The sequence below is a fragment of the Dendrobates tinctorius genome, unplaced genomic scaffold, assembly GCF_039654945.1.
Source record: "Dendrobates tinctorius isolate UK_male_01 unplaced genomic scaffold, ASM3965494v1 ptg000160l, whole genome shotgun sequence".
Taxonomy (NCBI): domain Eukaryota; kingdom Metazoa; phylum Chordata; class Amphibia; order Anura; family Dendrobatidae; genus Dendrobates; species Dendrobates tinctorius.
Genome location: NW_027361827.1, coordinates 18,696,285 through 18,721,448, shown reverse-complemented (window position 1 = coordinate 18,721,448; position 25,164 = coordinate 18,696,285). Strand labels below are relative to the sequence as shown.

The 25,164-nt window shown below is 45.8% G+C and overlaps 1 protein-coding gene across 1 annotated transcript in view; it reads left to right on the top strand.

Annotated features, from left to right (window-relative positions):
- HSDL2 (hydroxysteroid dehydrogenase like 2) overlaps window positions 1–25,164 on the top strand; it is a 145,092-nt gene that overhangs the window by 97,562 nt on the left and 22,366 nt on the right. The window contains exons 9-10 of the mRNA XM_073549694.1: window positions 3,676–3,735; window positions 4,532–4,675. Of these exons, the coding sequence (XP_073405795.1) occupies window positions 3,676–3,735; window positions 4,532–4,675 (204 nt within the window). The remainder of the gene's footprint in view (window positions 1–3,675; window positions 3,736–4,531; window positions 4,676–25,164) is intronic.

Genomic DNA, 25,164 nt, shown 5'->3' with positions numbered 1-25,164 from the left:
ATTTTTGATTTTCTTTACATCGTAAGCGTTGTTCGTTTGCGGTAGTGGTATCGAGAATGTAAAGTTGGGCAAATGCGCGTTGCTGGTCATCTGAGGGATGTAGTGTTTCAGTTCTATGATAGATCTGGCCATGTATGCGGAAACAGTATGGGCCATATCCAGGAGGTGGTGAAATATTTGCACCCATGGAGGCAAAAGCAAAGGAACTGTTAATACTTTGAATATTATCCATGAAATTTTTGCTAAATTCACTTTACCCTTTCAGCAAACGTGTAAAGACATCAGGATATTGTAGTATGGGTACATGGACTTTACCCTTCTGACAGCAGAGCGTAAAGTTGTTATCAGAAGGTATCTCTGCTACAAAATGCAAAGCTTCGCAATGCTCACATACATGGGTCATGTCACCACAGCTGTGTTCGGTAATACTATTTTCATCATTAGTGAAAATGTGAGGTTGTAGTAGAAGTGCATGTCCAACCGATGGGGTGCGCCTAGTTTTGAGACCAACGTATATTTGTCTTGGTTGCACTTTCTGCGGGCTAACTGCAGCTTGTATGTGAAGAAACTGTGCGTTGGTATTGACTAATGGTGGTATTGATAGGGAAGAAACAGATTGCTGATTAGTTATGTCAGTGAACGGCATATAGGATGAAGTGTGGTAGTAACGTGTTCCACATGCTGATGTGGAAGCATCCTGTTGTGAGTCTACTAATAATGATGAGGAAGAAGCCGTCTGTTGTTGGCGGTGATGGCGTGTAGAGGCTTCTTCAGCCAATGTAATAGATTTAGAGTTAGGGGATTCGTGTGTGAGACGACGGCGTTTATAAGCCTTAATCTTGTCAAGTCGATGCTGTTTTTCCTCAGGAGTCTCATTAGCACGGCGTTGTTTTTGTCGTAGTGCTAAAGCTGCTTTCCTTTCACTGGCATTGGCATACTGTGCATCGGTATTGAATGGTGGTATTGATAGGGCAGAAACAGATTGCTGATTAGTTATGTCAGTGAATGGCATATGGGATGAAGTGTAGCAGTAAATTGTTCCACATGCTGATGTGGAAGCATCCTGTTGTGAGTCTAATAATAATGATGAGGAAGAGGCCGTCTGTTGTCGGCGGTGACGGCGTGCAGAGGCTTCTTCAGCCAATCTTATGGATTTAGAGTTAGGGGATTCGTGTGTGAGGCGACGGCGTTTATAAGCCTTAATCTTCTCAAGGCGATGGTGTTTTTCCTCAGGAGTCTCATTAGCACGGCGTTGTTTTTGTCGTAGTGCTAAAGCTGCTTTCCTTTCACTGGCATTGGCATACTTTTTGTTATGACTCATGTTGGCACAGGTAAAGGAGTCTATTTGGCAGTTATCTGGCAGTGAAGAAGGCGTCCTGGAGTATTGTAGAGTAAACAGATACTAATTGACCCTGTAATTGCCCAGCAGTAGTTATGAAGTGGTAGTGGCAAATTGGCCCTGTAGTTAGACACCGGCAGAGGAGCAAGGCAGCAGTAGTTATGGCGGTAGAGGCAAATTGGCCCTGTAATTAGACACCGGCAGAGGAGCAGTGCAGCAGTAGTTATGGCGGTAGAGGCAAATTGGCCCTGTAATTAGACACCGGCAGAGGAGCAAGGCAGCAGTAGTTATGGCGGTAGAGGCAAATTGGCCCTGTAATTAGACACCGGCAGAGGAGCAATGCAGTAGTTATGGCGGTAGAGGCAAATTAGCCCTGTAATTAGACACCGGCAGAGGAGCAAGGCAGCAGTAGTTATGGCGGTTGAGGCAAATTGGCCCTGTAATTAGACACCGGCAGAGGAGCAAGGCAGCAGTAGTTATGGCGGTAGAGGCAAATTGGCCTTGTAATTAGACACCGGCAGTAAACAGGCAGATGACCAAAGCAGCAGTAGTTATGGCGATAGAGGCAAATTGGCCCTGTAATTAGACACTGGCAGAGGACAAAGGCAGCAGTAGTTATGGCGGTAAAGGCAAATTGGTCCTGTAATTAGACACCGGCAGAGGAGCAAGGCAGCAGTAGTTATGGCGGTATAGGCATATTAGCCCTGTAATTAGACACCGGCAGAGTAGCAAGGCAGCAGTAGTTATGGTGGTACAGGCAAATTGGTCCAGTAATTAGACACCGGCAGTAAACAGGCATAGGACCAAGGCAGCAGTAGTTATGGTGGTACAGGCAATGCCAAGCGTCCGCACAGCAAGTCGGCGTGAGGTAAATGATGCAATTTCACGAATGCAAGATGGCGTCGGCACGTCGTTAACAACACCTCTTGCCATGTTAACCCTCAACACACCACACCGCCTCAACACACACTCCTCTCACCTTTCACCTCCACTCATGTCCACTCACTCTTTCACTCCACATACGTTCCTTTCTCTCACTCCGTTTCTCATACTCACACCGTCATCATCGCTGCCCCGACATCTTCCTCCGCCGCCGCGATCCAGGATCCAGATGTTCTCCAGGCCGCCGACATGTTCTTGCGGGACGCCATCTTGGATTTCGTGAAATCCTGCGATATTCAAGATAGCGTCGCCGCAACAACATGTCGCTGGCGTGGACGACATCGGGATCCAAAAAGATGGCGTCGGCGAAATCTCGCGAGATTACGCCGACGCCATTTTGGATCCCGATGTCGCCCACGCCAGCGACATATTCTTGCGAGACGCCATCTTGGATGTCGTGAAGTCCCGTGATATTCAAGATGGCGTCGCCGCAACAACATGTCGCTGGCATGGGCGACATCGGGATCCAAAATGGCGTTGGCGTAATCTCGTGAGATTTCGCTGACGCCATCTTTTTGGATCCCGATGTCGTCCACGCCAGCGACATATTGTTGCGGCGACGCCATCTTGAATCTCGCGGGATTTCACGACATCCAAGATGGCGTCCCGCAAGAACATGTCGGCGGCCTGGAGAACGTCTGGATCCTGGATCGCGGCGGCGGAGGAAGATGTCGGGGCAGCGACGATGACGGTGTGAATATGAGAAACGGAGTGAGAGAAAGGAACGTATGTGGAGTGAAAGAGTGAGTGGACATGAGTGGAGGTGAAAGGTGAGAGGAGTGTGTGTTGAGGCGGTGTGGTGTGTTGAGGGTTAACATGTGCGTGTGTGTGTGGTGACGTCACCGGTTACAACTGGACGGAAGTTGTTACAACCGGAAGCTGGTTAGGGCATTTATTATTATAGATGAGGGATTCAGAGGATAAAGCAGAGGTGTGCCGTAGAAGCTCCAGCCCTGGTGATCAGCTGGGACCCTTTGTGCGTAGTCACCTCCGAAGCTCCAGCTTCCTGTGCAGCAGACTCGATAACAGCCAGGCAGAAAATATTAAGCCTGCTCAGGCGGATGGATCCAAGTTTACTGGACGGGTGAAGCAGCAGCTTGCTTCATAGTGAGAGGGGTTTTGCGCATGCTCAGCCTGTAGGAGACAGGACAGACATAGCGGCCGGCAATATTACCACTAGGGGGAGCTAAGCCATAGCTTTTGAGTAGAGAATACAGTAGTTCTTTTAATACATTTAAACTGAAAAAGTTTTTATTTCTCGTATATATGAAGAATTAAATACCTATTATATGGTGGCACAACCCCTTTAATCAAGATTCACATATGAAAAGCCAGTTTTGATTAAATCTAAGATAGCATGTGATATGAGAGATATCTTTTTTTTTTTCCTGTAGGACATCCCTTACTTCCAGATTTCTTTTTAGATGAGGTCACCAGCAACATGGACATGGCCGGTATGTGCCCACAATTTTTAACCTTATTGAGAGGGTTCTGTAAGAGTTTGCTTTTGGATGCGTTCCCACCAGTGCTTCCTTCCGATGAACTGGATTGGCATGCACTAAATGGATTCAGTGCAGTTTCCATATGACCATTACCACGTTTGGAGCAAAAGAACAATCCTCTTATTAAAAGCAGATGCCCCCCAAAAAATCTACAAGTAAATGTTAATCTATTTATTGATAATACTGTACATTAATTAACAAGAGAGAATTATAGGGAGAGAAATGGGAAGTGCAGGATTCTGAGTGTAGTAGTTAGTTTCCATAGTGTGAATCCACTCACCTTTTAGGTGTCTTGAGATACTGCGTATAGATGCAATCCATGGATCACTCCATTCCTCTTTCCATTCAGTTTTCTGCAGAGATCTGGGAACTAATGAGAGCACTGCAGTGCTTTCATAGGCAATAACACTTTGTAAATTATTTTCGCAGCAATATTTCCTCCTGAAGGATGATGATGGAACTCAATATTCTGATTCAAGGATGATTTTTATTTCAAACTACAACACAACCATTTCGACTTTTAGAGTCTTCCTCAGGTATAAGGTATAATGTCTTGCATGACATTATACCTGAGGAAGACTCTAAAGTCAAAACGGTTGTGTTGTAGTTTGAAATAAAAATCATCCTTGAATCAGAATATTGAGTTCCATCACCATCCTTCAGGAGGGCATATTGCTGGAAAAATATTTACAAACTGTACATTAATTGATACTAATCTATGTGTTTTTTTTCTTTTCAAATACTGAAGGTGGTTCTGCAGCTTTTAAGGAGGGGAAATCAATGGCTTCAAGTCCCAAAGGTGCCGTAGAGGAGACTTTTGGCATTATTGGAAAATCTATCAATGAGGAGACTGTGAAGTCTGTTCAAGGAGTTTACCAATTTGTACTTGCAGGTAGGAGTTGTTACTTATATGGAAACTGTTATACACATGTAACCAAAACAGAACGCAATGCTAATATGGGAACGGGTGCTAAATGAGTAAGCAAACCGTAACATGGCAAGAAGATCTAATCACTATTAGGACACAAAAATCATAAATAAAATCAATTAAAGACCAGTGGTATGTGTGGCAATAACCGTGATAGCCAAGAATATATATGATACAAATACAACACAATATACAAATATAAATAGAGCCCTAAGTAAGTACAAAAAATGTGTAGGAATCGAACTCTAACATCCGATCAAATCTATCCAAATAAATCACAGATGAAGCCCAGGCCGAAAGCACCATTGATATGCCCAATAGGCAACACAGCGGTGAAGCAGTAATATAATAGCTATAATCGTAATATCACCAACTATTTATACATATATTCAGATGTAATCGATAAAAGTACATCTATAGTGACTTGCTAAAGTTTTCACCCCCTTGGCTTTTCTCCTGTTTTGTTACATTAAAGCCTGTCTTTAAATATTTTTGTAATCCAATTTGTTTGTGATGCATCAGCACTAAATAGTCTAAGGGTATGTTCCCACGCTCAGTAAACGTTGCGGATTGGATGCTGCGTACATCGGCAGTGTCAAACCCGCAGCGTCCAGATGTTACAGAATAGTGGATGGGATTTCAAGAAATCCTATGCCCACTATGCGTGCATGGATGCTTCTGGCTTCCCTGCAGGGAGACACACGCGACGCGTCTTTCCAGACCGCAGCATGTCAATTTATGTAGCGGAGACGCTTTGCCTTCGCTGTGTAAATTACCCATTTACTATCATTAGATGCGGTAAAACCGCATCATCTTCTTAGTCACATGCGTATTAAGTGTGGGAACGCAGCTTACTATGCAAGTATACTAATTTAAATAATGTACAGTTAGGTCCATATATATTTGGACAGAGACAACATTTTTCTAATTTTGGTTCTATACATTACCACAATGAATTTTAAACAAAACAATTCAGATGCAGTTGAAGTTCAGACTTTCAGCTTTCATTTGAGGGTATCCACATTAAAATTGGTTGAAGGGTTTAGGAGTTTTTGCTCCTTAACATGTCCCACTTTGTTTTTAAAGGGACCAATAGTAATTGGACAATTGACTCCAAGGCTATTTCATGGACAGGTGTGGGCAATCTTTTCGTTATGTCATTCTCAATTAAGCAGATAAAAGGCCTGGAGTTGATTTGAGGTGTGGTGCTTGCATTTGGAAGGTTTTGCTGTGAAGGAAACATGCGGTCAAAGGAGCTTTTCATGCAGGTGAAACAAGCCATCCTTAAGCTGCAAAAACAGAAAAAAAAATCCGAGAAATTGCTACAACATTAGGAGTGGTAAAATCTACAATTTGGTACATCCTGAGAAAGAAAGCACTGGTGAACTCATCAATGCAAAAAGACCTGGGCGCCCACGGAAGACAACAGTGGTGGATGATCGCAGAATAGTCTCTAAGGTGCAGAGAAACCCCTTCACAACAGCCAACCAAGTGAACCACACTCTCCAGGAGGTAGGCGTATCAATATTCAAATCTACCATACAGAGAAGACTGCATGAAAGTAAATACAGAGGGTTCTCTGCACGGTGCAAGCCACTCATAAGCATCAAGAATCAAAAGACTAGACTGGACTTTGCTAAAAAAAACATCTAAAAAAGCCAGCACAGTTCTGGAAGAACATTCTTTGGACAGATGAAACCAAGATCAACCTCTACCAGAATGATGGAAAGAGAAAAGTATGGCAAAGGCGTGGTACAGCTCATGATCCAAAGCATATCACATCATCTGTAAAACACGGCGGAGGCAGTGTGACGGCTTGGGCTGCCAGTGGCACTGGGTCACTAGTGTTTATTGATGATGTGACACAGGACAAAAGCAGCCGAATGAATTTTGAGGTATTCAGAGCCATACTGTGTGCTCAGATCCAGACAAATGCAGCCAAACTGATTGGTCGTCGTTTCATACTACACATGGACAGTGACCCAAAACATAAAGCCAAAGCAACCCAGGAGTTTATTAAAGCAAAGAAGTGGAATATTCTTGAATGGCCAAGTGAGTGACCTGATCTCAACCCAATTGAGCATGCATTTCACTTGTTAAAGACTAAACTTCAGACAGAAAGGCCCACAAACAAACAGCAACTGAAAACCACCGCAGTGAAGGCCTGGCAGAGCATCAAAAAGGAGGAAACACAGCGTCTGGTGATGTCCATGAGTGCAAGACTTCAGGCAGTCATTGCCAACAAAGGGTTTTTACCCAAGTACTAGAAATGAACATTTTATTTACAATTATTTAATCTGTCCAATTACTTTTTGTCCCTTTAAAAACAGGGTGGCACATGTTAAGGAGCTGAAACTCCTAAACCCTTCATCCAATTTTAATGTGGATACCCTCAAATGAAAGCTGAAAGTTTGAATTTCAACTGCATCTGAATAGTTTTTTTAAAATTCATTGTGGTAATGTCTAGAACCAAAATTAGAAAAATGTTGTCTCTGTCCACATATATATGGAACTAACTGTACCTTGTTTCAGTCAGAAGTATATGTACACTGCATTTCTCACAATGAGGAGAGCTGATTGCGAGAACTGTCATGCACGTGACCGACGGGGTTATCTCCGGTCACTAGCCAAGTTCTCACGATCAGCTGACCGCGAGAACTGCAGTGCACTTTACCGCCGGGGACCGAGTTATCTCCGGTGATCATCTTCAAGCTCCGCTGTGTGTGGATGTCAGGCTGAATGGTGGCATTGTAAGGAGGTCAAGGGCTTCGCCCTGCAAATATTGAGGTTGTTGTATATTTTGTGTGCAGTATGTATGTCGTGTGCACGATATTAGGTTATAGTTAGTTGTAGTATTAGAAAAGGGCCACTAGATGGGGGTACTGAGCTCAACTAGTGAAAAGACTGTTAGAAGGGTTAACTTAGAGGAGTGGCTAGACAGGAGAAAAGAAGATAGTTTTCCCTCCACGAGTTAGTTGATCCGAGGCTAGCTATACTGGACAGAAGTGAAGAACAGCGGATGCCTACAGCAGTAGCCAGTACGTAGTGGTACTGGAGGTCCTGCAGTTAGAGACTGGGAACTGTAGGACTAGGGAGACGGAAGAAGGGGTCTCAGTGGTCAAGTCGGCTAGCAAGGAAGAGCTGAAGTGATAATCCAAGCCAGTCTGTTGAATCCAGCCCGTGTCTGGAGTAGTGCAAGCCAGGGAGGTCCATGGGTGAGGCCCCTGTGTAAGTAGCAGCTGGAGTACGGGAGCTTTGTGGAGAGTCTAGTGAGCTGCGAACCTAGGACACGAACAGGAGCAACAGTGCCGTAAAGGGGTGAGCTGTAACTGATAAGTCAGGTACCTTCGTGGGCTGAAGTCGGGCTCTGTAAGAAGGGAAGTGTTCCATGTTCACCATGCTCCGTGTGACGTGTCAGCTTGTCTGTGTGGTTCATACGTGTGAAGTGAAGGAAGAAGTGATGTACTGCTGTAGATGAAGGTGTATTGCTGTTACTGAGTAGAGAGTCCTGTAGCCATTATGGATATGCTGTGCCCTGAAGAGAATAAAGCTGAGTTGTTTCCAGCCTCTGTCTGCAGTCAATTGGGTCCCCAAAGTGCACAGCATACGGGTGATGAAACAGCCTCCAGCACAGTGAGTACTGGAACGACCGCAGAAGCTACCCCCGGCGGCCATGGTATTACAGCATAATGCCACCATTTAGCCAAAGGTATCCAGATGTAGCAGAGCTGGACTCGTCGTGGGACAGTATGTGTATCTTCTCGGTGGACAGGTAAGGATATTGTTGCTTTTTTATTTTAATTCTCTTCCAGGAGACAAGGGCGTCAGTTGAATAGGCGATGGAGTAAGTATGGTTTAATTAAGATCTATTAAACGAGTCTGTCATTATTTGAATTAAAGGACTTTATTCTGGCTGTGTCTTTACCATGTAACTGTAGAATTAGTAATGGATAGGTGTCTTATAGACGCCTCCATTACTAAGTTGTGGGCTTAATGTCACCTGACAATACAAAGGTGACATCAACCCCACAAATATTACCCCACTTGCCACCACTACAGGGCAAGTGGGAAGAGGCGGGTAAAGATCCACAACTGGCACATCTCGCCAGCCTGAGAATACCAGGCCGCAGCTGTCTGCTTTTTCCTTGGCTGGTTAACAAAGATAGGGTGACCCCACGCTATTTTTTCTTGGAGGGGATCCCACTATTTTTGCTAAGAATACCAGGCCGCAGCAGTCTGCTTACCTTGGATGATCAGGCTGGTAAGGTTCATGGATATTGGATCCTTACCAGCCCCAGTAGTCTGCTTTACTCTGGCTGGTTAACAAATATAGGGGGACCCTACACTATTTTTTCTTTTTAAATTTATTAAAAAGGAGGGGCCCTGTCCCTGTGCTTTCCTCCACTTCCTATGTCATGTATGGCCAGCTGTGTCACAAGATTCACCATTATTTAAATTCGTTCACATTTGTAGTAAGCTGCGTTCCCGCCCTTAATACCCATGTGACTAGTAAGATAATGCATTTTTACTGCATCTAGTGAAAGTGTATGGGTAATTTACATAAATACTTAAATTGACATGCAGCGTCATATGGTAAATGTAACGATGACTATCTCTATATATAAAAATGAATGTGTGTGTATCACCAACCAATCACGAAGCATCTTTCATTTCACCAGAGCTGTTCAAAAGAAGCTGAGCTGTGATTGGTTGCTATGACCAACAGTTTTCCCACTTGACAACACCTCAGCAGACACTGACATGGTGGGAGAAATATAGCATCCCTGGGAACATAAGCTCTCAGTCATAGTCTGCCCCCCAAAAAGGAGCAGAGAGCACATGACAGAAATGAATCACCCCTTCCGTGCCCATATACACATCACACATCCTCCATCCTATAGGCACATCTTCCCTCTTAAAGGGATCATTGGTGTGGAAGTCAGAGCAAATCCATCCAGCGCTCTGGTACTGACCCCAGGGTCTCTTAAAGGGATCTCCGGTATAGAAGTCAGGGCAAATTCATCCAGCACTTTAATTCTGACCCCAGGCCTCTCTTAAAGGGATCCCCAGTATGGAAGTCAGGGCAATTGCCATCAAATTCTCTGGTACTGACCCCAGGCTCTCTTAATGGGATCCCCGGTATGGAAGTTAGGGCAGATCCATTCAGCGCTCTGGTTCTGACCCAAGTACCCTCTTAAAGGGATCCTCGGTACGGAAGTGAGGGAAAATTCACTCTGTGCTTTGGTACTGACCCCAGGCCTCTCTTAAAGGGATCTCCGGTATGGAAGTTAGGGTAAATCCCTCATCGCTCTGATTCTCACCTCAGGCTTCTATTAAAGGAATCATTGGTATGGAAGTCAGGGCAAATCCACTCAGCGCTCTGGTTCTGATGCCAGGCCTCTCTTTAAGGGATCACCAGTATGGAAGTTAGGACCGTTCCACTCCGCGCTCTGGTTCTGACTCCAGGCTGATGGAATGATGTGGGATATTAGGAGTAGTAGTCCAGTGGCTCTGGCTGACGGGATGATGTGGGATATTAGTGGTAGTAGTCCTGTGGCTCTGGCTGACAGGATAATGTGGGATATTAGTGGTAGTTGTCCAGCGGCTCTGGCTGATGGGATTATGTGGGATATTATAGTGAATGTGGCTATGCGGAGTGGGCGGGGCTCTACACTCAGCTTTATATACTGTATATAGATGTAATCATTATAATTTGTTATAACTAACCGTAGTTAGTTACTATGCTCGGGCAGTGCCGGGCTCTTCAGCTAGTAAACAATATGCGCAGGTGTAGGATAACGGCAGAAGCGCCGTTATATGCATGAATTCTTTGTAAATGCATTCAAAGGAGGTTATTGAAAATAGGTGATGTAGGGCAATGAAATACACAATTCATGATTGCAAGGTGAAATTTGCATAAACCTTCCACACATTTATTGGAAATTTGTATGACAAACTATCATTACATAAGCAAAAGTACATAGTAAATAACTACATTTGTTGCATTTCAAGTTGAATGCTTTCTCTTGGCCTGCAATTTGTGGTGTAGCTATGGAGCGTCTTTGTCCAACAGAAGTCTGCTAATATTGCCGGGCTCCATTTCCCTTCATACCTTTTCTCAATGGCAGCAATGTCCTGATGGAATCTCTCACCATGTTCATCGCTGCTGACTCCACAGTTCTCTTGGAAGAAGTTGTTGTGGGAATGAAGAAAATGAATCTTCAGAGACATGTATACCCCATGCTCACACGAGCACCTCATCCATCAGTTCTTTGTAATTGGAATCACACTTGATCACTGTGATGGGGTCTACCACAGTGATAAAAAGGAACCAATAGGAGTAATCAACCTTTTTTTTTTCCCAGGGGATGTCGGAGGTATCAGAGGGACTCGGGGGGGGGCATAATTTCTCTCTCCTATGACATGTAAAAAAAAAGGCAGAGAGAGAAATCATTGTAACAGTGGGCACACTCTTTTTTGTGATCAGGGATCTAGACCCTGGAGATTTTCTGACTAAGTAGGCTTAGTGGCCGCCAATTTAAATGCTTATCGGCTGTCGTTAAGGGGTTAAATTGCAATAGTTTTTCTTTAGATCATGTCTACGGCATTAACTACATGTTATATGGTGGCACAACGCCTTTAACTCTTAACACCACAAAAATTGGTATGGTTATGTGCCGAGATACTTTTCTGCTCCAGGATATCTTTGTCCATTGTGATAGTTCTTTACGAAGGGCTATCTGTGTGCAAGTGCAGTATTGTTACATTATGTATGTACATGTATCCGCAGCAGATTTTTCCGCAGGGATTTGCTCCGGTTTTAAATCCGCAGCATGTCAATTCTTTCTGCGGATTCCGCAGCGGTTTGCCACCTGTTCCATTGTCCCAGTGTCAAACTGCAGGGGAAAACCGCTGTCAAATCCGCAGGAAAACCGCAGGTCACTTTACCTGCGGCTTTACCTGCAAATAAGCGGTGTGTGCACTCACCCTAACTGTGACCAGGATGGCTAAAGAGTAAATCTTGGAATAATACTAATGCACACAATATTTTATTTCAATTACGGATCTGTAGAAGCAATATTTAGAGTGTAGCACTCGTTTGAAGTTCGGACACACAATGGGGGCTTTTATTAAGCCTTCAGCTGCTGTAACAATTCATCCGCAAAATGCAATTGCTGCACAGGTCGCAGTGGAATAATAGGGGAGACTCTGTCCGTATCTCAAAAAGATTTAGATGCCATGGTGTCTATTGCCACAGGGATCTATGGGATTGAATTGCTGGGATAAAAGCTAGCTCCAATCCATGCCATTTCAGCAGTGTCGTGTTAAGTCGGAGTTCATGAAGTACATCAAAACCTCAAAGTGTGGTTAGTTACAGTACATTAAAAAAATAATGGGTCTCATTTATCAAAACTGTATAATAGCAAAACTAGCCTGGCTGCTTCACGCAGCTTTTCTTTTTCTAGAACATTTTATGAAATTGAAGCTGAGCTCTCATTGGTTGCCGTGAGCCCCAAAGGCCAGTTTTATGATTAGGCTAATGTGTATGCCAATGGCAGAGATGATCAGAAAGATTTTATTTCCATGCTAAGGTGAAAATTGCCTGTTCACAAGAAATTTTATTTGACTTCCTTGTCACACAATGTTTTGCACCAGTTAAAATATACAGCTCTGACAAAAACTAAGAGACCACTGCAAAATGGTCAATTTGTCTGATTTTTCTCTTTATAGGTGTGTGTGTGTGTATGTGTATGTGTGTATATATATATATATATATATATATATATCTATTATATTTTTTTTTTTTTATTGAAAATACTATAATACAACATTATCACAAATGGACAACACAGGTCACAGTAACATAAATGTGTAATTATGCAACCATTGTAGTATAAACAAAGAGCTCCGGTCTTAACCCTCTCCCACCCAGGGCCCTCCCCCAGCCGTTACCACTCTAGAGCACGGGGGGAATGCATGTATGTTTAGGAGGAGGAGCGCCACCTCGGGAGACGGCTGGACGATCTGTCCCACTACAAGTGAAATAAGTCTAAAGGCGTGATCCCACAAAGAAGTTATAAGTGGATAATCCCAAAATATATGATATAAGGACCCCACCTGATTACAGTTTCGCCAACATAGGTGTGAGGTGTTGGGAAACATGGAATGGAGCTTCACGGGAGTAAAATACCAGCGGAGTATCAGCTTCAAGTGTGATTCAAAGTGGGATGCACATCTAAATGTCCGTCCTGCCAATTTAATTACTCTTAACCAGTCCTTGTCAGGTATGGCTTTACCGAGGTATTTTTCCCAAGATAGAAAGGGTATAGACTTTACAAATCTGCTCTTATGTCCCAAGAAATCATAAAGGGGTCTCAAGCCCATATCTAGGGTTGAGGAAGATGAGAGGGTCCTAATAATATCACTATTAACCCTATATTATTATTATTATGCATTTATATAGCGCCATTTATTCCATGGCGCTTTACATGTGAAAAGGGGAAATATAGACAAGTACAATAAACATGTGTAAGACACGGGACACACAAGTACATAAGGAGAGGGGACCCTGCCCACGAGGGCTCACAGTCTATATGGGAAGTTTAGATATTTCTGTAAAATGTATTGTACCCGGAGATATGAGAAATGGTCTTTAAAGGTCAAGCCAAACCTGTTTTTCAACTGGGCAAAAGGTAAAAGAGTGCAATCTTCAACTATATCGCTTAATACCGTGATCCCGCCTATCTTCCAATGGTACAGGTCAAGGTCCTCTGATAACATCTCCAGAAGTTCTAAAGGTGCCTCGAGAGGCAATGCAGGGTGGAGGAGTGGAGTGGAGGAGTGAACCTGAAGCCAATTAGACAGGGAGTGCGTAGTCAGTGGAAGGAGGGCCCTGTTATGAATGGGTCTTTGAGGAGAAAAAAGCAAAACAAGCTAAGCCACAGAAAACCAGAGTGGTTGGTAACTATGCAGATTGCAGATCCCTGATTTTACCACACAACTAGCAGTAGCCGTGGAGCGTGCCTACGATGAACCTAGACGCCTCGTCACGGCCGGAGGACTACATAAGCCTAAAGCAAGAAAAGGGAAAGCTAACTGCCCCAGAGCAGACCCCAGAGGAATAGATAGCCCCCACACATGTATTGACGGTGAAAAAAGATGAAGCAGGCACAAACCAGGCAGGAAAATAGGCTGAACAAATGATGGGGCCCAAACTAACTAGACAGGAAAGGAAAGGGAATACACTGTCTGCAACCTGCCAAAAACCCTACAAAAATATGTCCAACAATTCTGATAGCAAAATTAACCCTGAAGTCACTAGACTTCTCCCACTATATCAGCACTCTGAAATATTCTGAGACAGAGCAAAAAGAGACCGAACTAGTAAGGGACCAAAAGCCAATTGGCAAAATACTGATAAATAAGAATGGAAATTCAGCTCAACCCCCAGCCGGGGCTGGGAGACCACACAAAAAACTGAATAGACCAACAAAATGAAGTGTGAACATTAGCAGAAAAACTTAGCTTTAGATGACTGGAACAGAGCTGAAAACCAAGAGCTGACAAGCCAGAAGGAATCACCAGCAACTGAATAGGGCGTCGGCTGTCTTAAATCCAATCTGAGAATCCTGAGATCCAATCGTCATTCTCAGGTGGCAGATCTCCACCGATCAAACCAGCCGCACCACCTCCCATCACCACCAGAGGGAGTCCAGAAGGGGAACTCACAACTGGTGAACCCGAGAATGAACTCACAACAGTACCCCCCCTTGAGGAGGGGTCACCGAACCCTCATCCACGCCACCAGGCTGATCAGGATGGGCCCGGTGAAAAGCACGACCAAATCTATTGGCATGAATATCGGAGGCAGAGACCCAAGAATTATCCTCCTGACCATAACCCTTCCATTTGACCAAATACTGGAGTCTCCGTCTAACCAAACGAGAATCCAGTATTTTCTCTACCTCATATTCCACATTGCCTTCGACCAACACAGGGTCAGGTGGTGCTGCCATAGGAACCACTGGCTCAACAAACCTCTTCAACAGAGATTTGTGAAATACGTTATGGATCTTGAACGTAACTGGAAGAGCCAATCAAAACGAAATAGGATTAAGAATTTCCAAAATCTTGGCTTAAATTTTGGAGATGCAACCCTCATAGGAATATTCTTAGACTACAACCAAACCATATCACCCATTATAAACTGGGGACCTATGGTCCTATGCCGGTTGGAAAATCGCCGGGCCTTTTCCTGAGAGAGTGACAACTTATCCACCACTTGGTCCCATATCTGCTGCATTCTCTCAACCACAGTGTCCACACCTGGGCAGGACGAAGATTCCACTTGCCCTGAAGAGAATCGAGGATGAAACCCAAAATTTCAGAAAAAGGGTGACATCAAAGTGGCAGAACTAGCTCTATTGTTCAGTGCGAATTCGGCCAAGGGCAAGAATGAGACCCCATCATCCTGATCAGCAGATATAAAACATCTCAAATAAGACTCCAAGGTCTGGTTTGTTCTCAGTCTGTCCATTGGTCCGGGGATGAAACCCGGAGGAGAAGGATAACTGAATTCCCAGATTGGAACAAAAATGGTAATTAGACCTACCGGTAATTGTGTTTCCAGGAATCCATCCTGACAGCACATTGGAGGAGGACGTCCTTCTCATCCGTAGTGGGACAAGAAACCACTAAAGTTTAAAAAGATCCTCCCTTTCCCATCCCTCAGTGATTTCACAAAGTAACACCTCTGAATGGATGCAAACAGATTTTATTTAAACCAACATTCTTCATACACATGTTACATCACAGTTGTATGGAAAGTATTATCGGGAGGGATCAAACAGTGCTGTCAGGATGGATTCCTGGAAACACAATTACCGGTAGGTCTAATTACCGTTTTCCAGGTCACCACCTGACAGCACATTGGAGTAGTACCAAAGTATATTGGTCCTAGGGCGGGACTACTGCATGGAGCACTTTTCTCCCAAATGCCAGCTGTGTGGATGCTATGTCTAGTTTATAGTGTTTGGAGAAAGTACTAAGACTAGTCCAAGATGCCGCCCTGCAGATCTGCTCTGCCAAGGCACCCCCCCTTTCTGCCCATGATGCGGCCATGGCCCTGGTTGAGTGGGCTCTATGGTTCCTCGGGGGATTTTGCCCCTGTGTTTTGTAGGCTATGCTAATAGTGGATCTACTCCACCTTGCTATTGTTGATTTTGATGCCTTTTTCCCTTTATTAGGGCCTCTAAACTGGACAAAAAGATTACTGTCCTGTCTCCAGGGTCTGGATGCATCCAGGTACCTGAGCACAGTTTCTTTTACGTCCAAGCTATGGTAGTTTTTTCCCTGCTATTTTTGGGAGACTGGAAAAAGGAAGGAAGACGACTTTGGGTAGGAAGGCCGGGTCGAGTCTTAACACTAACCGGTCACTAAACACCTGTAAGTATGGATCCTGGGTTGATAAGGCCTGCAGTTCTCCTAAACTCTTGGCTGAGGTGACCGCCACTAAGAAGGCTGTTTTAAGAGAGAGATTACGAATACTTATCTCTGCCCCTATCTGATATGGCTGCTTGCAAAGCGTATTGAGGACTAGGTTAAGATCCCATGGTGGTATGCTGTTCCTAATTAGGGGTTTAAGCCTTTGCACCGCTCTCGAGAACCGGGCTACCCATGGGTGAGATGATAGGGCTGTGTCATAGAACACGCTCAAGGCTGCCATCTGTACTCTCAGAGTACTGGGTCTAAGGCCTTTCCTTAACCCTTCCTGCAAGAAGTCAAGTATTTTCGGGATGTCGGGCTGGTCAGTTCCGACTGTCTTCTCCCCACAAAAGCTGCAGAATTTTTTCCAGATTTTATTATATAGTGCCGCGGTCACGGGTTTTCTACTTTCTTGTAGGGTAGAAATGACTTCGTCCGATAGACCCCTTGCCCTTAGGACCTGCCGCTCAGGATCCAGGCTGACAACTGGAAGGCTTCCGGTTTTTGATGCAGAACCGGACCCTGACGGTGGAGGTCTTTCCTTCTTGGTAGGGAAATGGGTTCCTCGCCCGCTAGCTTCCTGAGTAGGGGAAACCAACTTCTTCTTGGCCAGTAGGGAACTATCAATATAACTCTGGCTCTGTCCTCGCAGATCTTTCTGAGGACCCGTGGAATGAGTGCTAGGGGCGGGAAGGCATTCAAAAGTCCCCTGCTCCAAGATTGTGATAGGGCATCTATTCCTGCCGGATTTCCCAGGGGGTTCAGGGAGTAGAGGGTCTTGAGTTTTGCATTCTCTTTGTCCGCGAACAGGTCTACCGTTGGTTGTCCCCAACGATCGCACAGGCTGCTGAACACTTTGTCGTTGAGCTCCCAGTCCGTTGCAGTTACCCTCCTCCTGCTGAGGAAGTCTGCGATCTGGTTCCGAGAGCCCTCCAGATGTACGGCTGAGATTGAGAGGACTTCTCTCTCTGCCCATCTGAAAATCTGATCTGCTAAGGCCTGAAGTGTGGGATGTCTTGGTCCGCCTTGATGACGGAGAAAGGCCACTGTTGTGGTGTTGTCTGACAAGACTTTGACGTGTTTGTTCTTCACGTGGGACCTGGCGACGAGCAGCACTTTCCAGACCGCATGTAATTCTCTGACGTTGGAGGATCTTTTGCTGTCCTCTGGACTCCATCGCCCCTGGTAATACTTTCCTGCGACGTGTCCGCCCCAGCCAAATAGACTTGCGTCCGTCGTCACTACAACCTTCGGGGACTGAACCCATGAGACACCCCTTTTTAGGTTTCTCGGAATGGTCCACCATAGTAGCGATCTTCTGGCCCGGAGGGTTAACCGTATTTTGCTGTCCAGAGAAGTCTGCCTTCTGTCCCAGGACGCTAGAACTGTGTGTTGTAGGTCACGGGAGTGGAACTGACTCCATCTGACACAGGAAATGCCAGAAATCATCAGCCCCAGGATCCTCATTGCATCTCTGACCAATACCCGATTTTTTTTGAAAACTGACGAATCTTCTTCGGCATTGAAGTCTGTTTCTCGGCTGGTAGATACGACATCCTTCTTTCTGAGTCTAACATGACCCCCAAGAATTTTACTCTGGGCTTGAGTATGAGATCTGATTTTGCCCAATTTATTATCCATCCTAAACTCTGCAGCGTGGAGATTGAGGATTGACAGTCGATCCCGAGCTGGGTTGCCGAATCGGCTATAATTAGGAAGTCGTCTAAATATGGGACCACCGTGATATTTCGGGCCCTTAGGTAGGCCACTACCTCTATTATTACTTTTGTAAAGACACATGGGGGAAGCTGAACTGAGGCGTGAACTGGTCACTAAAAATCTGTTCGGGGGCAGGGAGTTGAATTCTATTTTGTACCCCTCTGAGATGACCTGTAATACCCAGGGGCTGGAGGTGACTTTCTGCCACTCTCCCGAGAATTTGAGTAGTCGCCCCCCTACACTGGTGGCGTCATTTCTTCTGGGAGCTGGACCCTGGGCCGGAAAAGATGTTATCTCTATTCCTATTTCTACCTTCGCCTCCTTTGGGGTAGCTCCATCTACCCGATTTACCTTTCCCCCTGTAGTCCGCTCTCTGGTTGTAACGGGGCCTACGAAAGGGCTGGTATCTTTTACGTTTCTCCTCAGGCAACCCCTTTTTTTTCATCCGACGCTTTCTCTAAAATGTCGTCGAGCATGGGCCCGAAGACCCTGCCCCCCGAGAAAGGAATTAAGCAGTTTATTTTTTGACTGCATGTCACCTGTCCAACTCTTAAGCCATATAGCCCTTCTGGCTGTGTTGGACAGGGACTGGCTTCTGGCCGAGAACCTAACTGAGGCGTCGGCCAAGAACCCCGTAGCCAATTTAAGTAAGGGGAGTGACTTTAGGATGGTTTCCCTCGGGGTTCTATCTGACAGATGCTCTTCTAGGTTATCTATCCACAGATGCATGGAGCGTGCTACCGATGTCGCGGCTATATTTGTCTTTATGACCGCTGCTGAGCTTTCCCAGGCTCTTTTTAAGAGCCCGTCTGCCTTCCGATCTAGGGGTTCCTTCAAACTTGAGGAATCCTCGAACGGAATTGCCGTCTTCTTTGATACTTTAGCTATGGGAATGTCAATTTTGGGGATCTCTTCCCAGACTTTAACCTCCTCAGGGTCGAACGGCAGATGCGACCTAAAGTCCCTGGGAATAGTTAACCTCTGCCTCCTCCCACTCCTCCAGTATCATTGCCCATATGTGGGTGTTTACTGGGAAGACCATTGAAGTCTGGGAGCGTAATCCCCCGAACATTTCGTCCTGTATTGAGAGGGAAGGAGGGGGTTCCTCAATCTGCATAGTCTGCCGCACCGCTCCCAATAGTTTGTCTGTATCCCCAGATGAAAACAGGTATTTTCTCCCCCTTTCTGGGTGTTCTCTAATCTCCTCTTCCTCTGCGTCTGAGTCGGACAGAATGCCTTCAGATGACGTATCAGACTCCCTCTGTCTTTTCCTGGATGGCTGGGAGTTCGCATGCGGGGTCTGGGAAGTGGCTAGGCCGGATACCGAGGCTTGCACTTCCCTAATTATCGCCCTCATATTAGACATAAAAGTAGCCTGCTCTTCCCCCATTATACGCCTTGCACATGCGTCACAGAGGGTCTTCTGCCACGTGTCCTTTAGCTTCTTAGAGCAAACCGGACACTACTTATCCTTCGGTTTAGGCTCCTTTTTCTCAGAGGTAGAGGTTCCCCCCTAGAACATATAAAATACGGGTTCTGTGGGGTCTATCCTTACGGGGCCCTGCAGTGACCTCTTCAGAGGTTACTCACGTGACCCTGGCACTCTGCTCCTGCCTCCGTCTTCGCCTGGTCCTCCATGTTCCTGGTGGTGATGGAAACCACTGCTGACTGCTGTGGAGACAGACCTGTAAGCGGTGACGGGCGCCCCCTGCCACCTGCCCTGTGGAGCAGAGCTGCATACCGACTCTGTTGCCGCTGCCAATCCAGCCTCCGGACGCCTGCCCTTCTCCTGATGGGCCTATGCCGCCGCGTTGTGCTTGGTACCAGGCGGTCGCTGCCTGAGGTGTCCTGACGGCGACGCGGCCAGAAGTAATGCGTCCGGCCGGAAGTGACGCGCGCACCGGAAGTGACGCGCCCCCGGTCTCTGGCGCGTGCTTTGGCCTGCGCGTCCTCCTCCGATGGGGCTGCCGACCGCGGGGCGCCCCCGGACTCTGATGTGCGCCTGCTACTGCGCGCTTCTGCCCTCCGGACACAACGGCTCCACCCGGCGGTAATCTCCTGTAGGAGGACCGCTTGCGGGCTCTGAAACCCCAGCGGCGGTTCTGCTGTAGTGGCGTCCAGAGTCGAGAGCCCCCGTCAGGGGGAAGCGACCCGGCGTCCGGGAGCAGCGCTACATCGGAGAAGCTGAGGGACCCTCCATCGGGTGTCAGCCGCAGATCTCATCAGGTAGGAAGGGTGAGGCTGGGCCCCCGATCCTGACCATCTGCATGGAACGGCCGGATCTTCTCTCGTCGTTCCCATCCGCAGTGGGACAGGAAAAACACTGAGGGATGGGAAAGGGAGGATCCTTTTAAACTCTCGTGGTTTCCTGTCCCACTACGGATGAGAAGGACGTCCTCCTCCAATGTGCTGTCAGGTGGTGACCTGGAAAGGCTTTCCAGAATCTGGAAACAAACTGGACTCCTCTGTCGGACACAATGTTCTCAGGAATCCCATGTAACCGAACCACCTGTTGTAAAAACAAGGGCACCAACTCAGCAGAAGATGGCAACTTTGGGAGTAGTACAAGATGGACCATCTTCGAAAATCTATCACAAATCACCCAGATAAGTCATTCTCTGAGAGACAGGAAGATCAGAAATAAAATCCATTGAGATATGGGTCCATGGCCTCTTGGGCACCGGCAAGGGCATCAGCAACACACTAGAACGAGAACAGGGTTTAGACCGAGAACAAGTCCCACAGGACTGTACAAAATTCCTCACGTCAAGAGATAAGGCAGGCCACCAAAAGGACCGACTCGTCAAATCTCTGGTACCAAAAATACCTGGATTACTAGCCAATGCGGAGCAATGAATTTCAGACATCACTCTTTCTCCACTGGTCAGGAACATACAATTTTCCCATAGGGCAACGCTCAGGTTTATCCTCCTGAAATTCCTCCAGGGCGCATCTCAAAATGGCAGAAAGAACTACCCCCTCACCTAGGATGGTATCAGGCTCGGTCACACTAAGATAAGAGAATCGGCAAAGAAACTCCTAGAAAGGGCGTCTGCCTTAACATTCTTAATGCCCGGAAGAAAAGAGACCACAAAATTAAAACGTGTGAAAAACAAGGCCCATCTAGCCTGTCTAGGATTCAAGCATTTGGCCGACTCCAGATAAATCAAATTCTTGTGATCAGTGAGGACCACAACTTTCATAAAGGACTGGAAGACAGAAGGGGCATTAGTGAGCCCAAAAGGCATCACCAGGTACTCAAAATGTCCCTCCGGAGTATTAAACGCCGTCTTCCATTCATCCCCATGCTTGATGCGAATTAAGATTATACGCCCCCCTGAGGTCAAGCTTAGTAAACCAGCAGGCACTCTTAACTCTGGAGAATAAATCAGACCTCAGAGGTAACGGGTACTGATATTTAACCGTCATCTTGTTAAGGGAACGATAATCGATACACGGTCTTAATGAACCATCTTTCTTGACCACAAAAAAAACAGCACCTAAAGGTGACGAGGATGGTGTAATATGACCCTTCTCCAATGACTCCTTAATATAGGATCGCATAGCATCATGTTCGGGTACTGACAAGTTGAAAAGCCGACCCTTGGGAAATTTACACCCAGGCATCAACTCAATTGCACAGTCATAACTCCTATGAGGAGGCAAAGACGCAGACTTGCTCTCACTAAATACATCAGAAAAATCGGCTAGATAATCAGGAATATCATGAGACTGAGGAGAGGTGGAGAAAACAGGAGCTTCCCTAAGAACACACTGACAACCCCAACTCAACACAGACCCAGATTTCCAATCCAAAACTGGATTATGAGTTTGCAACCAAGGAAAACTCAGAACAATAGTATCATGTAAATTATGCAGCACCAAAAATTTACAATTTTCTTGGTGGTCTGGGGCAACCCGCATTGTCACCTGGGTCCAAAACTGAGGTTTATTCTCCACCAAAGGAGTAGCATCAATACCCCTCAAAGGAATAGGTGTCCGCAGAGGCGTAATGGAAAAACCACAACGTTTAGCAAAGTCCAAATCCATCAGATTCAACGCTGCTCCTGAATCCACAAAAGCCTTCGTGGAAAACGTGGATAAGGCGCAGATCAGAGTAATTGCCAAAAGAAACTTAGGTTGTATACTGCCCACAGCAAATGTGTGTGCAAAACGTTTCTCTCGTTTTGGGCAGACAGAAATATGAGACGTCTCCACAGAAAAAACACAGCTTATTACGCCTTCTAAACTCCTGAGGGACCCTCCATCGGGTGTCAGCCGCAGATCTCATCAGGTAGGAAGGGTGAGGCTGGGCCCCCGATCCTGACCATCTGCATGGTTGCGCCCTAGACAAAACTCTATCACATTGCATAGGTTCAGACATTTGTCCAAAAGGTGGCAACTCCTCTCGTGTAGTTTTGCGTTCACGTAAACGCCGATCACTTTGAATGGCTAATGACATAGAATCGTCAAGACCAGAGGGAACAGGAAATCCAACCATAGTATCTTTTACGGTTTCTGACAAACCCTTCCGAAAGAGAGCTGCCAATGCACTATCATTCCAGGTAGTAAGGACTGCCCACTTTCGGAATTTTTGACAGTACAACTCTGCAGAATCCTGACCCTGGTTTAATGCCAATAGGGCTTTCTCAGCTTGATCAATAGTATTCGGTTCATCATACAACAACCCCAAGGCTTGAAAAAATGCATCCACATTAGTCAGAATAGGATCTTCAGGTGTCAAAGAAAACGCCCAATCCTGGGGATCGCCGCGCAGCAAAGAGATGACAATTTTAACCTGCTGCGCAGAGCTCCCCGATGAATTAGGCTTCAAAGCAAGAAATAATTTACAATTATTCTTAAAATTCAAAAATTTAGACCGATCCCCAAAAAACATCAGGAGTAGGGATCCTTGGTTCAGCAGCATGTGAATGGGCGAGATTGGCGGAAATTCGCCGCACTTCAGCAGTGAGCTGCTCCACACGATCAGACAATTGCTTAATCTCCATTAAGAAAAAAAAATTCTCAAATGGCCCCAAAGAAAAAGAGGAAAAAATATACATATAAAAAAAAAAAATTCTGACTTTTTTTTTTTTTTTTTTTACAATTTTTTCCTGCTTTTGAGTACCCTAGAATCTGCGGTATGGCTGGTGATTCTGTTAGGAATGGGTCACCGAGGAGAAAAAAGCAAAACAAGCTAAGCCACAGAAAACCAGAGTGGTTGGTAACTATGCAGATTGCAAATCCCTGATCTTACTACACAACTAGAAGTAGCCGTGGAGCGTGCCTACAATGAACCTAGACTCCTCTTCACGGCCGGAGGACTACATAAGCCTAAAGCAAGAAAAGGGAAAACTAACTGCCCCAGAGCAGACCCCAAAGGAATAGATAGCCCCCACACATGTATTGACGGTGAAACAAGATGAAGGCACAAACACAGGCAGGAAAATAGGCTGAGCAGATGATGGGGCCCAAACTAACTAGACAGGAAAGGGAAGACACTGTCTGCAACCTGCAAAAAACCCTACAAAAATAATGTCCAACACTTCTGATAGCAAAATTAACCCTGAAGTCACTAGACTTCTCCCACTATATCAGCACTCTGAAATATTCTGAGACAGAGCAAAAAGAGACCGAACTAGTAAGGGACAAAAAGCCAACTGGCAAAATACTGATAAAGAAGAGTGGAAATTCAGCTCAGCCCCCAGCCGGGGCTGGGAGACCACACAAAAAACTGAATAGACCAACAAAATCAAGTGTGAACTTTAGCAAAAAAACTTAGCTTTAGATGACTGGAACAGAGCTGAAAACCAAGAGCTGACAAGCCAGAAGGAATCACCAGCAACTGAATAGGGTGTCGGCTGTCTTAAATCCAATCTGAGAATCCTGAGATCCAATCCTCATCCTCATTCTCAGGTGGCAGATCTCCACCGATTAAACCAGCCGCACCACCTCCCGTCACCACCAGAGGGAGTCCAGAAGGGGAACTCACAACTGGTGAACCCGAGAATGAACTCACAACAGGGCCCCCAGGTTCTGTGGGTCAACCAGAGCTGCCCATAGCACCGCCCTGAGATCGTTTGAGGGTGCAAAATGTGCCTCTATTTGGGACCACCTACTTGGGGGGTCGCGATTCCACCAGTTCTTCAACCGGCTGAGTTGAGTTGCTATCTTGCTATATAGTAATCGTTCACATTAGGGAGTCCCACCCCCTCTCCCACTGGCTTTGCGCATTGCAACAAATGTCTCGACAACCGAGGCTGCTTTCCTCCCCAGATGAAGGCATTCAGAAGCTTATCAGAACGTTGAAAAAACACCTTCAGAGGTGATATCGGCATCGTGCAAAATAAATATAACATTTTGGGCAGTAATAACATCTTAAACAGTGCAATACGACCCACCCAGGCGACTTCAAATTTCTGGAGTCTGCTCATCTCATTCTCAATATCTGCTAGTAGGGGGAGGTAATTGGCTTTGTACAAATTAGTGGAGGATGATGTTACCAACGTTCCCAGGTATGAAATTTGCTCCATCTGCCAGTCCATCCTCATAATGGCCTTAAGGCGTTTCAGCTGCGGTAATGGTATGTTAAGGGGTAGAATTTGAGATTTATTCTCATTAATTTTGTAGTAAGATAGGAGGCCAAATTTTTCAATAGTCTCTAGAGCTGCCGTCAAAGACTCCAGGGGGCGTGCTAACGTCAGTATCACATCATCAGCATACAACGTGATGCAATGAGATTGTTTCCCCACCTCTATGCCCCAGATATCTGTACTTTGTCTGATTGCTTGGGCAAGTGGTTCTAAAGCTAAAATGAACACTAGGGAGGAGAGAGGACATCCCTGCCTAGTGCCATTTGTAATGGGGAATGTCTCTGACATGGTATCATTCACAAAAACCTTGGCCGACGGAGCAGAATACAGAGCTTTAATAGCAGTCAGCACCCGACCCCCAAACCACATACGCTCCAGAACCGAGAAGACAAACGACCATCTCACTCGGTCGAATGCCTTCTTGGCGTCTAAGGCCACTACCACCGCTGGTGTTCCCCTTCTATTTATTACATCTATCAAATCAATTACTTTCCTGGTGTTGTCAGCTGCAGTCCACCCTTGCACAAAACCAGCCTGGTCTGGGTTAATAAGGGAAGGAATGATAGGTGCCAATCTCAGAGCAATACACTTAGCATAAATTTTGACATCAGTGTTTAACAGTGAAATGGGGCGGAAGTTTTGGGGCACCTCCAGTGG